The sequence below is a fragment of the Microcebus murinus genome, chromosome 2, assembly GCF_040939455.1.
Source record: "Microcebus murinus isolate Inina chromosome 2, M.murinus_Inina_mat1.0, whole genome shotgun sequence".
Taxonomy (NCBI): Eukaryota; Metazoa; Chordata; class Mammalia; order Primates; family Cheirogaleidae; genus Microcebus; species Microcebus murinus.
Genome location: NC_134105.1, coordinates 103,517,825 through 103,528,969, shown reverse-complemented (window position 1 = coordinate 103,528,969; position 11,145 = coordinate 103,517,825). Strand labels below are relative to the sequence as shown.

The 11,145-nt window shown below is 58.0% G+C and overlaps 1 protein-coding gene across 4 annotated transcripts; it reads right to left on the bottom strand.

The window, feature by feature from the left end:
* Positions 1-288: 288 nt before the first annotated feature.
* On the bottom strand, positions 289-10,999 carry ADAM15 (ADAM metallopeptidase domain 15). Of its 4 annotated transcripts, XM_012767867.2 has the most exons (23): positions 10,801-10,999; positions 9,529-9,635; positions 8,828-8,904; positions 8,345-8,423; positions 8,091-8,167; positions 7,815-7,998; positions 6,957-7,022; positions 6,806-6,874; positions 6,560-6,729; positions 6,334-6,418; positions 5,721-5,869; positions 5,460-5,634; positions 5,083-5,175; positions 4,650-4,954; positions 4,366-4,561; positions 4,037-4,114; positions 3,079-3,151; positions 2,754-2,892; positions 2,261-2,330; positions 1,576-1,647; positions 1,089-1,160; positions 695-819; positions 289-600 (listed from the first exon to the last, which is right to left on the bottom strand). In XM_012767867.2, the coding sequence occupies exons 1-23, from the start codon at positions 10,877-10,879 to the stop codon at positions 558-560; spliced, it is 2,583 nt and encodes an 860-aa protein (XP_012623321.2). In that variant the 5' UTR covers positions 10,880-10,999; the 3' UTR covers positions 289-557. The 4 variants fall into 4 exon arrangements, with proteins under 4 accessions (XP_012623321.2, XP_012623323.2, XP_012623328.2 ...); XM_012767869.2 differs by lacking the exon at positions 1,089-1,160; XM_012767874.2 differs by lacking the exons at positions 1,089-1,160; positions 1,576-1,647.
* Between the last annotated feature and the right edge of the window lie 146 nt (positions 11,000-11,145).

Sequence of the window (11,145 nt, the reverse complement as noted above, 5' to 3'; positions counted from 1 at the left end):
GCTTGGCGGGTTTTTTCGATAGCCGCCCCTGGGGGCCGCACGGCGATGGGGGCGAGGACTTGGAGACTGGGGGTGACAACGGGTGGACAATTCCCCGTGATACAGGATTGCGCTGAGAGCCTTCCCAGTCTGGGCAGAAAAAAGCCAGGAGCATCCCCGGGACACACGCGCTGACCCATTGTGGGACTCCCGCCCGCGTCCGAGGCGGCAGCATCTCCTGGCGGCCAGACCTGGAACCGCAGCAGGGGCGACCCACTTCCAGCAGCAGACAAGCTCCAAGGCACGCTCCCAAGATCTCACGTTTATTGCGGCTGAGCAGAGACAGGCTGTGCGCATCTCCCTCAACCCTGTCCAGCCCCCAGCCCCTCCCCAACCCCTGGCTGCAACAACGCAGCCAGGTCCCCAGAGTCCTGCTTGACAGCTTGTGCCTGGTGCCTTAAGGCACCCATTCCGTTGCGTCCAGTCCAGGCTCCGGCTCCTTCAGTCATGGCAGGGTTTTCCAGGGGGCAAGTCCGCCTCTTGAAGTCCTAAGTCCGGTTTGGAGGCCTTAGGATATGTCAGAGGTAGAGCGAAAACACTGCTGGGGGTGGTGGCGCTGGCCTGGAGTGCGGGAAGCCGAGAAGTAGGGTCAGAGGTCCCCTTGCCCCAGATCACTCACTCCGCCCACCTATCCGCAGCTCTCCTCCTCGCCTACCTGGAGGGTGCCACTAGCGGCGGGATTCCAGCTCCTGGGCTGGGCAGGTCGCTGGATGGGCGCCGGCCCTGAGGGTTGGTAGGCAGTGGTTTCCTCGGGGGTGGGGGCTTGGCAGGCCCCTGAGACTGAGGGAGAGAAGGGAGGAGGTTGGCGTGGGCCCCAGGGATGTCATGTCGCCCACCCCCGTTGCACTGGTGCTGGGAAACACCAGCTTGGGGACAGCACCAAAGATCACTCGTGTCTCCAAACAAACCTGTCACCATTAAAGGCACCACCGGGTATGTGCCCTTGGGCACTGAGGGGCAATCTTGCCACGGCCACCACCGCCACGACTACCAGCACCACAGCCCTAGGTGGGGGGAGAGGCTGTGCCTTTCTCTCCCCCCACTGTTACCTTCGGGCTCCTCACCACCGGGTCAGCGGGCAGAGGGCGGGTGGGGGGATTGGGTCGGTCAACGAGCTCAGCCTGAACAGAGAGAGGGGCAGTGGCTATGAGAGCACAGCCAGGGGCAGTGGGCATGCAGAAGTTCCCTGGAGGGATTCAGGTCAACATGCAAAGTCAGCCAGTGGGGCAGGAGAGAATGGGGGCATGCGCAGAGGGCTTGGGGGCATGCCAGCGGATGTCTCAGGGGAGGAAGGTGTGGGTCAACCTTGGAGTCCCTGGCCAGCTGCAGTCCCGCCACTGACCACCAGATGGTGGTATAAGCCAAGGCAGGAGGCTCACCCTTTGCTGCTTCTGGGGCTCAGAGTGTCTGAACGCTGAGGGGCACCCTGGTCACCTAATGAAGAGCACCACTGACAGGGAGCAGGGATGAGAACTGCAGTTGGGCACCAAGCCTCCCACCTGCCCTGGGCCAGGGCAGAGCCTGGCCCAGATTTACCTGGAGTCTCTTAGGCACAGGGTCAGGCGGCAGCGGCCTAGAGGGGGGTGCCGGGAAGCCGAGAACAGTAGCCTGCCAAGAGAGCAGGAGGAGCAGACAGGCACAGGGTGGGGGAAGCAGAGAGACAGATGTGGGCAGAGAAGGGTTAGTGCCCAGGGAGGACAGTCAGGGTCCCAGGGGCAGGAGGTGCTGTGCATGCAGTTATTTAGCTGCATGCAGGGGTAACAAGTGGTGGTGGGGGCATGCAGACCACCCACACGCACATATGCCTGTCATCAGACCCAGAGGGCTCAGGGCAGGGGCACTCACCAGCCCTTCTACACATGGTGACCTGGGCCTCATCTGGTTCTGGCACACTGAAGGCCATTCTGAGCACCACCCCCCTTCTACCCTCCAGGGGTCACTGCTGGGGGCACAGACAGACCCACCTCTCAAAGCCACCAGCTTGGCCAGCTGACAGAGCCAGAAGGGGCTGGCAGCCCCTTCTCTAGCTGTCCCTCCCACTTCAGTCTGCACTCTGCTTCTCTGCCTGCAGCCAGGGAAGGGCTAGCCCCGACTTCTATGGCTGACCTGGAGGCAATGCTAGCTTTTCTCTGAGTCTAGAGCCTTCAATGCCCACCCCCTGGGGCCCAAGCTGGATGCCAGGCCAAGGTGGAGCCCCTTTCCTCTGGCATCCAGGACTCACCTTAGTGCCTGGCATCAGCAGGGCCCTCTGTGGGGGTCCTGGCCGTTCAGGAGGACCAGATTGGGCTGCCCTGAGCATGAGGAAAGTCAAGGAGGGAGAGAGCCCAGCCTCAGACTCTGTTCTCCAACTGTATGCCATCCTTGAGTGAGGTTAACCCTATACAGCCCCTTGAAGAGGAGCCTGTGTGTGGTTTAGGTCAAATCAGGGGTGGGGGCAGTTGACCAGCCTGAGGAAGGGCCCCACTTATCCAGCACAGGGGCTCCTGTGGAGAAATGGTCCTAGCATCCCAGCTGCCCCGTGAGAGGTTGACATATGAGGTGAAGAGTTATGGGGTGCATGTATGGAAGAGAGGTGTGTGGGGTGTGGCAGTCAGCAAGCTCAGGGTCCAAGGGGGTTGGGGCTCAGAACTGCGCGGCAGGGGCTGCAAAGGTGAGAGCAGGCTTTGGACTGTCCCTAGCTGAAGGAATTGGTAGCAGGGAGACGATGCTCATACCTGTATTGGCAGCTGGGTCCCTTGAGCTGGCAGAGTTGCTGGCGTAGGCGGCCACGGTACCAGTAGCTGGCACCAAGCAGCACCAGGACCAGTAACAACAGGAGGCTAAGGATCAGCCCTGTGGTCAGGGAACTGTTTGCTGTGGGGTGAGGTCAGGTTTAAAGGTGGCAGGGTTAAGAGCTCTATACCCATGAAGGAGCAGAGGGCAGGGAGTGAAGCCCAGTGATCAGAGAAAGCAAAAGGGTCAGAAAAAGAGGGCCAAGGGGGAAAGGTAAGGAATGAGCTGCTCTGCCCTCCCAGCTGCCCCTGCCCCACCCCATGCTACCTCTGAGCTGGGTGGTGCAGTCAGGGGGCGCCCAGCCCTTCTCACAGTGGCAGTGCCTATTGCTGTCACAGACCTAGGAGGCACAAGGCAAGCAATGAGAAGCTCTGTACTTGGAAGGCCAAGGGAGGAGGATCACTTGAGCCCAGGAGTTCGAGACCAGCCTGGGCAACATAGTGATACCCCATCACTCCCCCCAAAACGGGGGGGGGGTCTCTGTACTCTGGGACTACTTCTCTGTCTCCAGCTTATCAATATCTCAGTTGTGCTGGGGATGATGGGTAGAGAGAACCAGAGCGCTGGAGGCAGGGTATCTTCTGTGCCAGAGGAAATTAGATCAAATTAACACTGAGCCCTTTCTATATGATGGACACTGTGCTAGAAGCTTTCATACGCATCATCTTTTTCTTTTCTTTTATTTTTCTTTTTTTCTTTTCTTTTTTGAGACAGAGTCTTGCTCTATTGCCTGGGCTAGAGTGCCGTGGCATTAGCCTAGCTCACAGCAACCTCAAACTCCTGGGCTCAAGCAATGCTCCTGCCTCAGCCTCCCGAATAGCTGGGACTACAGGCATGTAGTCCCCTCCAACTAATGTTTTGTTTCTAATTTCAGTTGCTGGGCTAATTTTTTCTATTTTTAGTAGAGACAAGGTCTTGATTTTGCCCAGGTTGGTCTTGAACTCCTGACCTCAAGCAATCCCCCAGTCACGGCCTCCTAGAGTGCTAGGATTATAGATGTGAGCCACCCCACGCAGCCCATACTTGTTTCATATACCCCAAGAAGTAGGTACTTTTATTATGTCCCTTGGATAGATAAGGGAACTGAGCTCAGGGAGGTTAATAACCTGCCCCAGGTCACACACCAGGAAGTAATAGAGCAAGGGTCAGAGCCCAGGTATGTCTGTCCAAAGCCCATCATCCTCAGGCTCTCTGCTCCCCTTCCATTTCCCCCATCCCAGCTCACCCCATGCCCATGGCACTTGCTCCGACATTCCTGTGCTCCCAGGAGATCCACGGGCTGGCATTGATGGGCTATGCATACCTGCCCCATGGGGAGAGAAGAGCAAAGGTCATATTCTCAGAAAGCTTTACTGTGACTGGGAGGCTAACAAGGCTTTTACAGATGGGGAAACCAAGGCTCAGTGGGATGGCAGGACTTTGCTCATCTGAAGTAAGAATCTGACTTCCCTCAGAGTCTGTGCCTTTTACACTTATGGACAGTGAGGTCTGGGTACTGCTCGCCATGGTCCTGATGTCCCTTCCTACCTGGTCTTGCCCACCCAGGCTGCTCACCAAGCCAGGGCCACATGCTGTGCCAGGCAGAGTCAGGAGGGGCTGGGCCACATCGTCGCCCAGGTCCAGGTGCACCCAGCTGCAATTCAGCTGGGTCCCATTTGCTTCCAGTGTCTCCCAGAGCAGGTCCCGGACTGAGCCCAGCAGAGGTTGGGCTCTACCCCCTTGGCACTGAAGCTGCCCACAAATGGCATCTCTGGGGGGAGGGGAAAGGGCACATGGTCAGTGGGAGCAGGGCCAAGGCTTCCACAAACCCAGAGGAGGAGCTAAGTTTCCTCATTTACCTAGGGGCACAGGACACATAGCTGCCTTTGCGGCTGCGCCCACAGTTCCCAAAGGCATTCCCCCGCATGTTGGCTGTATGGAGGCAAAGTGGTGCGGCAGGCTGCGCCTGAGGTCCCCAAAGTGACTGGCACTGCTGGGCATAGGAGGCGCAACGCCCGTGCATGCACACAGCCTGTCCGCCAGCGCAGGGTTCGCCATCCCCCAGGCTGACGTCAGGGGGACACTGGGAGCTGTTTCCAGGGCAGAACTCAGGCAAGTCACAGTCGCCTCTGGTAGGACGGCACTGCCAGCCAGCCGGGCGCAGCTGTGGAGGATGGACAAGCATCAGTGTGGGTACTGGGCAAATCCAGCCAGGACTGGGAATCAGAATGACCCTTTCCACCCTGGCCCCAGGCACATGAGCTCTTGCTGGCCAGTCTAGACTGTGCCCACCTGGCAATTTTGACAACAGGGTCCATCAGATGCACACTGTGCCCCTGGCCTCAGCTGGCAGGTGGAGTAATCACAGCAGGGATCAGTGCAGTCCTGTGGGCAAGGGCATAGAGGGGCCGAGCATCAGAGCAGGTGGGGCCTGAGAGCCAACCTCCAACCCTCCTCCCGAGACCAAGCCCAGAGGATGCCCAAAGCCACAAAGAAAGTAAGAGCTAGACCCCAACAGCCCACGTGCTGTCCCTGCAGACAGAGAGGTTGGCAGAGGGGTGGGAGGTCCCTTCAGAACCAGAGAGGAGCACAGGAGGCTTGGACAGGGCTAGTGAGCCAGAGCGAGGGCATGGAAGCGAGAGGGGCAAGGCTTTGGGTGAGGGGCTCACGTCCGGGAAGCCACAGTCACACTGTTCGCCCGGCTCCACGAGCATATTTCCACAGAAAGGGGCCAGAGAGGGCAGGCTGGGCAGCCGTTCAAAGAGGCAGCTGCCCATCCCCTCCAGGAGGGCTTTCTCCAGGGCCTGTCGGCTGCAGTTGCTGAAGTTCAGGCCTGGCAGGAAGCTGGGGAGGGTGGCAAGGAAGGTTGGGGCTGTGGACCTCTCCCTGCCCCCCATCCCGTCGCCTCTCCACATCCTGCAGCAACTCACTCAGTGGAGGCCTCCATGATGCAGCTCTTGGCTGGGGCTGGGCCTGGACAGGGGCAGCTGTTCCCAGGTGAATCATGGTCCAGGCCCAGGCTATGGCCCAACTCATGGGCTAAGGAGGCGGCGACTCCCAGGATGCTTGTGGAGTGGTCCTGTCATTGGGGAGGAGTACCCCAGGTCCAGCCCCAGCCTTAGCCTTCCTCCACCATAATGCCTAGCCCACCCTATCTGACCTCTTGGGCACACAGTGGGTACTGCTTCCCTCCTTCATTGCTTCTAAGGTAGGGGGAAAGTCCAGAACCTGGGTTCTGGCTCAGCTCTGTCCCCTGCCCACTGCAATGACCCTAGGAGATCACCTCTGTTCTTGGGTCTCAGCTGCCCCACTACCTTCCTCTAAGGAATGGGAGGACTGCATAGATGAGGACTGTGTACACTGTGACGGGCTGGCCATCACAGGTGGGCAGTTGCCAGACAGCAGAGGCCACATCATACGCCTCCACCCTCTATACCCACAGCTTTGAGTTGGGCAACTTTGTAGGGGTGTTTCAGTGAATAAGTGGTACCAACTTGGGAGGAACTGACTTGGGAATGGGGAGGAGACCTGGAAATAACTCACCATGTTCACGCCTCCTGAGAATTCAGGAGAACAGATGGAGTTCTGAATGGCCATGCCTACCGCAGGACCAGAGAACGAAGTGCCGCTGTGGGATGAAGAGGTCAAAGGTGAAGGCCAAAAGCCATGGTACTCAGAGCTTCAGGGCCTGAGGTAGGGAGTTGAAGGGGGGTGAATTTGGCCAGGACAGGGTAGAGCCAGGCCCCCCGGCTCATTCTGGGGGTCTTACGTTATCAGCTGGGCACTGTCATGGGGCAATCGAGGCAGCAAGTCTGCCTGGCGCCAGTGGAGGAAGTTGTCTAGTGTGACAGCCGGGTCTGAGCTTATCTCCACCAGGTCGTGATGGGTCCAGGCCTCCAGGCCCACTAGTGCCACTCGTACATTCAGAGGCCGGAAGAACTGAAAGAGAGCTGGGCTCAGAAGAGGGGTAGCCATGGTTAGGGGCTATGGGGCTGCTGCCCTGTCCAACACTCACTGTGTCCAGCAGGAGGGCCACTTCCAGCGTGCGGTTCAGCAGGCGCTGGAAGTCTGGGTACCTCCGGACCTGTGGGCCAAGAGAGGTGACCATGAAAGGTGGCAGGGTGGGTGAGGGTTAGGGGAGGATATACAAGGGCCAGTGGGCTCACCTCTGAATGATCAGCTACAATCACCAACTCAACAATCTTGGTCTCTGTCACCACATCCCGCCTCCACTATGGACAAGAAAGTGGAGGATCAGGCAAACTGCTACTCATGGCCAGCAGCTACGTACGCAGGGCCCACCAGGATGTGTCCACTCCTACGTGTGTAGTCAGGCAGAGGAGGGTGGACAGCCCATTTTACAGGTGAACTACTGAGGGCCAGAGAGGCCAGGGACTTGCCAAGGACCACCAAGAAGTAGATTATGAAGCTGGGAGTAGATCCCTGCTTTTCTGTCTCCAAACTCAGTGCTTTTTCCAAATTTAAAATAATAATAATAAAAATAACAATAGCCAACACTATCAAACACTTATCATATGTCCAGCACAGTTCCAGGCACTTTATATATATATGTGTGTGTGTATATATATATATATATATTCATTTAATTTTCCCAGCAACCCTATAAAGCAAGTAGTTTTATTATCTCCATCTTAAAAATTAGGAAATTTGGTTTTCATTGCTTTTCATTGTATGTTATCTATAATCAAGTGAGATTTCTCTGCACATGGGACCATAAGACGATGAGTAGTACAAATCCTGGACATACCATTTCTTAGTTGCATGGCCTTGGGCAAGTCACCTAACCTCTCGGAACTGGTCTCCTCATTTTAAAATAGAGCTATTAAGAGCACCTACCTCCTAGGGTTGCTGAGAAGAGTAAATGAAATAATGTTCACAAAGTTCCTGGCACGTGGAAATTTCTCCATTAGCAGGAGCTGTTGTTACTGTGAACACATAGCTCTGAGGGTAGGGGTCAGCCCTCAAGACGATCGAAGCCCAGCCCTCTTGCCTTTCATCCTTACCCTGCGAATGTGGTGCTGTCCCTCTGGTGAAGCCTGCATAGGCACAGATGCACGCCCTCGGAGGGTACAGGTGCGGCCTGGCAGGAAGAGGTCTTGGATTCGGGAGATAATGGGAGGACCCTGAAGGTCCTCAGGCCCCTGCTCCAGGGTGTAGCTTCTCTCTGGAGACAGGACCACTAAGCCCCTAAGGAAAGAGAAAGGTAGTCAGAGAACATTTCAGCTCCTTGCCTGGTGTCCCCTCACTCTCTCCACTGTTATGGAATCTGCCCACTGTACCTGAGCCCAGAGCAGGTGCAGATGGACACCCAGGAGTCTGCGTGGCCCTGCACTCCTCCCTCGTAGCAGCAATTCTCCTACAGCAGGGAAACGTTAGTGCTATCCCGGATGGTAGTCAGGATTTGAATCCGGGAGTCTAGCTTGTTGGTAAAGATATGCAATGTCCACTCACATCTTCCAGGGCTGGCATCCCCTAGATGTTCCCTCCCTCTTTCCCCTAGGCCAGAAACTAGGCACAAGAGGGCCTGACTCACCAGAGTGTGACCCTCACTGATCACACGAGTGCCATCGGGCTGGTACCACATCAGGGTTGGGCGGCCTAGGGTCAACTCCCTGTGGAGTGAAGAATAAGGAGGGCAATTTTTGAGCCACCTCCCAGGTTAGTATAGTGACAAGCTGAGGCTTGGAGGCAGTAGGGGGACTGGGAACCAGGTAGCCCCCAACCTTCCCACTTTCCCCCAACGCAGCAAGGTATACCAGTTGGGCCACTGACTCTGCCAGGCTATCTGGGTTCTAACTTGGTTTTCACCATACTAGCTCTGTGACCTTGGCCAAGCCATTTAACCTCTCTGTGCCTTGACTTCTTCATATGTAAAATGAGGACAATAATACATAATAGTATTTCCCTTAGGGGTTGTTATGAGGATTAAATGAGTGCAAGCACTTTGTACCTGGCACATAGTAAATGCTATACAAGTTGTTAGCCATGCGATCATTATTATAATCATCACTATTACCTATTCTGTAGCAGCTCCAGGATATGACTCTCACCATCCAGCTCCAATTTGATCCTTAGGGACTCAGGCAGACTGGTCTGTGGGCACCAGAGAGCATGTCACCTCCCAGACATGCCTGCAAATCCTACCCTCTCTAACCAGTAAACCTCAGGCCCTCAGGAGAGCACCAACGATTAGATCACGGGTGGGGGGATCCCAAGGGAAGGGCCAGGAAACCCTGCCTGGCCAGGGGCATTGTTCTGGGGGGTTGTGTGGGGAGGTCAAGGAAGGTATTTGAGCCGCCCCTTCTCGGCTTCCTGCCCAGAGAGGAAGCATCATAGAGGACCCAGTGCAGGCCCCAGCCCTTCCTCTGACTCAGCTTTAGAGAGTGTGGGGGGTGGTTTGGTGAGGCCATGACCCTTGCCAAATCCCCCCACTGAGAAAACTGACAACCTGGGATGAAGAAAGCAAGCTTGGCTTCAGAATTTCCCCAGTGGAGATGGATGGGTTGGGTGGGGCTGAGGCGGACAGATGTGCGTGTAGAGGGGAGAGGGCGATAAGTGAAGCCAGGTGTGGTGGGAGAGGCAGTCAGACCTAGAATGGACCTGCCTCTGTGAGGTCTCCTCACCAGATCCTCAGCCAAGCTTTGGCCTTGAGACACCTGACTGTGCTGGGGGTGAGGGCGAGTGTATATATTTATTAGAGGGGAGAGGGGCGCTCACCTGAAGCACCTCTGCTAGGTTAATCGGGAGGTTGTCCTGAAGGACCTGGGGCTCCAAGGGCCCATTCAGGGCGCTCTCTGACCTTGCCTGCTGCTCCTCAGTGCCACCTGTAGGGTCCCAGGACACCCCAAGACAGTGCTGAGGGATCGACACCAGACCCACCAGCACCCAGCACATCAAGGCCCTTAGGTGCTTGAAGGGCTCCTGCATTGCATGCTGGGACTTAAAGGAGAATGCTGGAGGGAGGGGGCTTCTCTCCAATTTATGGCTTTCCACCCACCAGCCTATCCACAAGTCCCCAGAGAAAGAAGTTCAGCTTGGCCAGCCTGTGGCTCCTCCTTGTCCCCCTAGGGCCAATCCCAGGTTCTCACAGGCACCCTCCCCTGTTCCCACTCCCTCCCGATCACTCCCCTCCCGGGAACGCCCCCTCTCAAGACTGAGCTAAGCCCTGTGGCCGGGTGCCCACACACCCTCCCCTTCCTTCACTTCAGAGATGCCAGGAACGCCCATTTCTGGGTGAGCAGTGCAAACACCCCCACCTCCCTAAATACCCCTCATGCCCAGTCAGACACACCCGCTCCCCACAGCCTGGGCTTCCTCCTCCCAGCACCCCTCCTACACACAATGGCCCTCTCTCCTCCGGACACTCCACCCGCGCCTGCCCTCTCGGCCCCCAGCCCAAGACAGCAGCGGGAAGTGAAAGTTCCAAGGAGGAGCTGGTGTCCCAGCCTCTTTCCTGGCCAATTCTCCCTTCTCCTTGCTCTTTCCGGGCCCTCCAGCTCGGCTAGGCATCTGGTGGCAATAGCACCAGGGTGAAGGTACCTGGCTGCCTAGGCCTGGGATAAGGGGCTAGAAAGAATCCTCGTCACTAAACCCTATTAGCCGTGCCCACTCGGCGCACTGGCACCGGGTGGAACGGTCAGCTAGGCCCCAGAGGACCGAAGATGTCAGTCGTAGGAAGCAGCGACCCTCTTTCCACGATCCTGAGGAGCGCAGGGCAGGCCCTTCGGTCTCTGGTACCTGAACCTGAAAGTGTCCGCAGACACCGCGCAGAGGACGGCCAGGAGGTGAGGACACCGGCATCTGCCCGCTTTCCCCTCCTCTCCATCACCCAGTCGCCGGGCCTTAGGCCCAGGACAGCAGACCCGGGCGGGCCGCGCTCTGGCTGGGCTCTCCCAGGATCTCTGGCCGACCCCAGAACCCCAATGCCTTCCGACTTCCCTGCACCTCCTCCCAGCCCGCGCGGTGACGCGCTCCAGACTGAGGACTCACCTATACTTGGGAGCGGCCAGGTGGGCAGAGGGCTGCCCGCGCCCAGGAGCCCCAGGGCCCACAGCAGCGCCAGCCGCATGGCAGCGGCGCCCTGGGCTGGGCGAGGGCAGCAGGTGCGAGACCGCTCGCGGAGGAGCCGCCCGCGGCCGGGTCTGCTTGGAGCGCCCTGCCGCGCAGCGCTGCCACCAGGCCCCGCCCCGCCCCCTCCCACCCGGCCCGGAGCCAGGCTCCGCCCGCCCCGGCTCCGCCCCCGCCAGGCCACGCCCCCGCCGCGCCGGGTTCTACAGAAGCCGGAACCCGCCCCCGAGGCCGGCGCCGCCCGCGCCTCTCCCCTCGGCCGCCTTC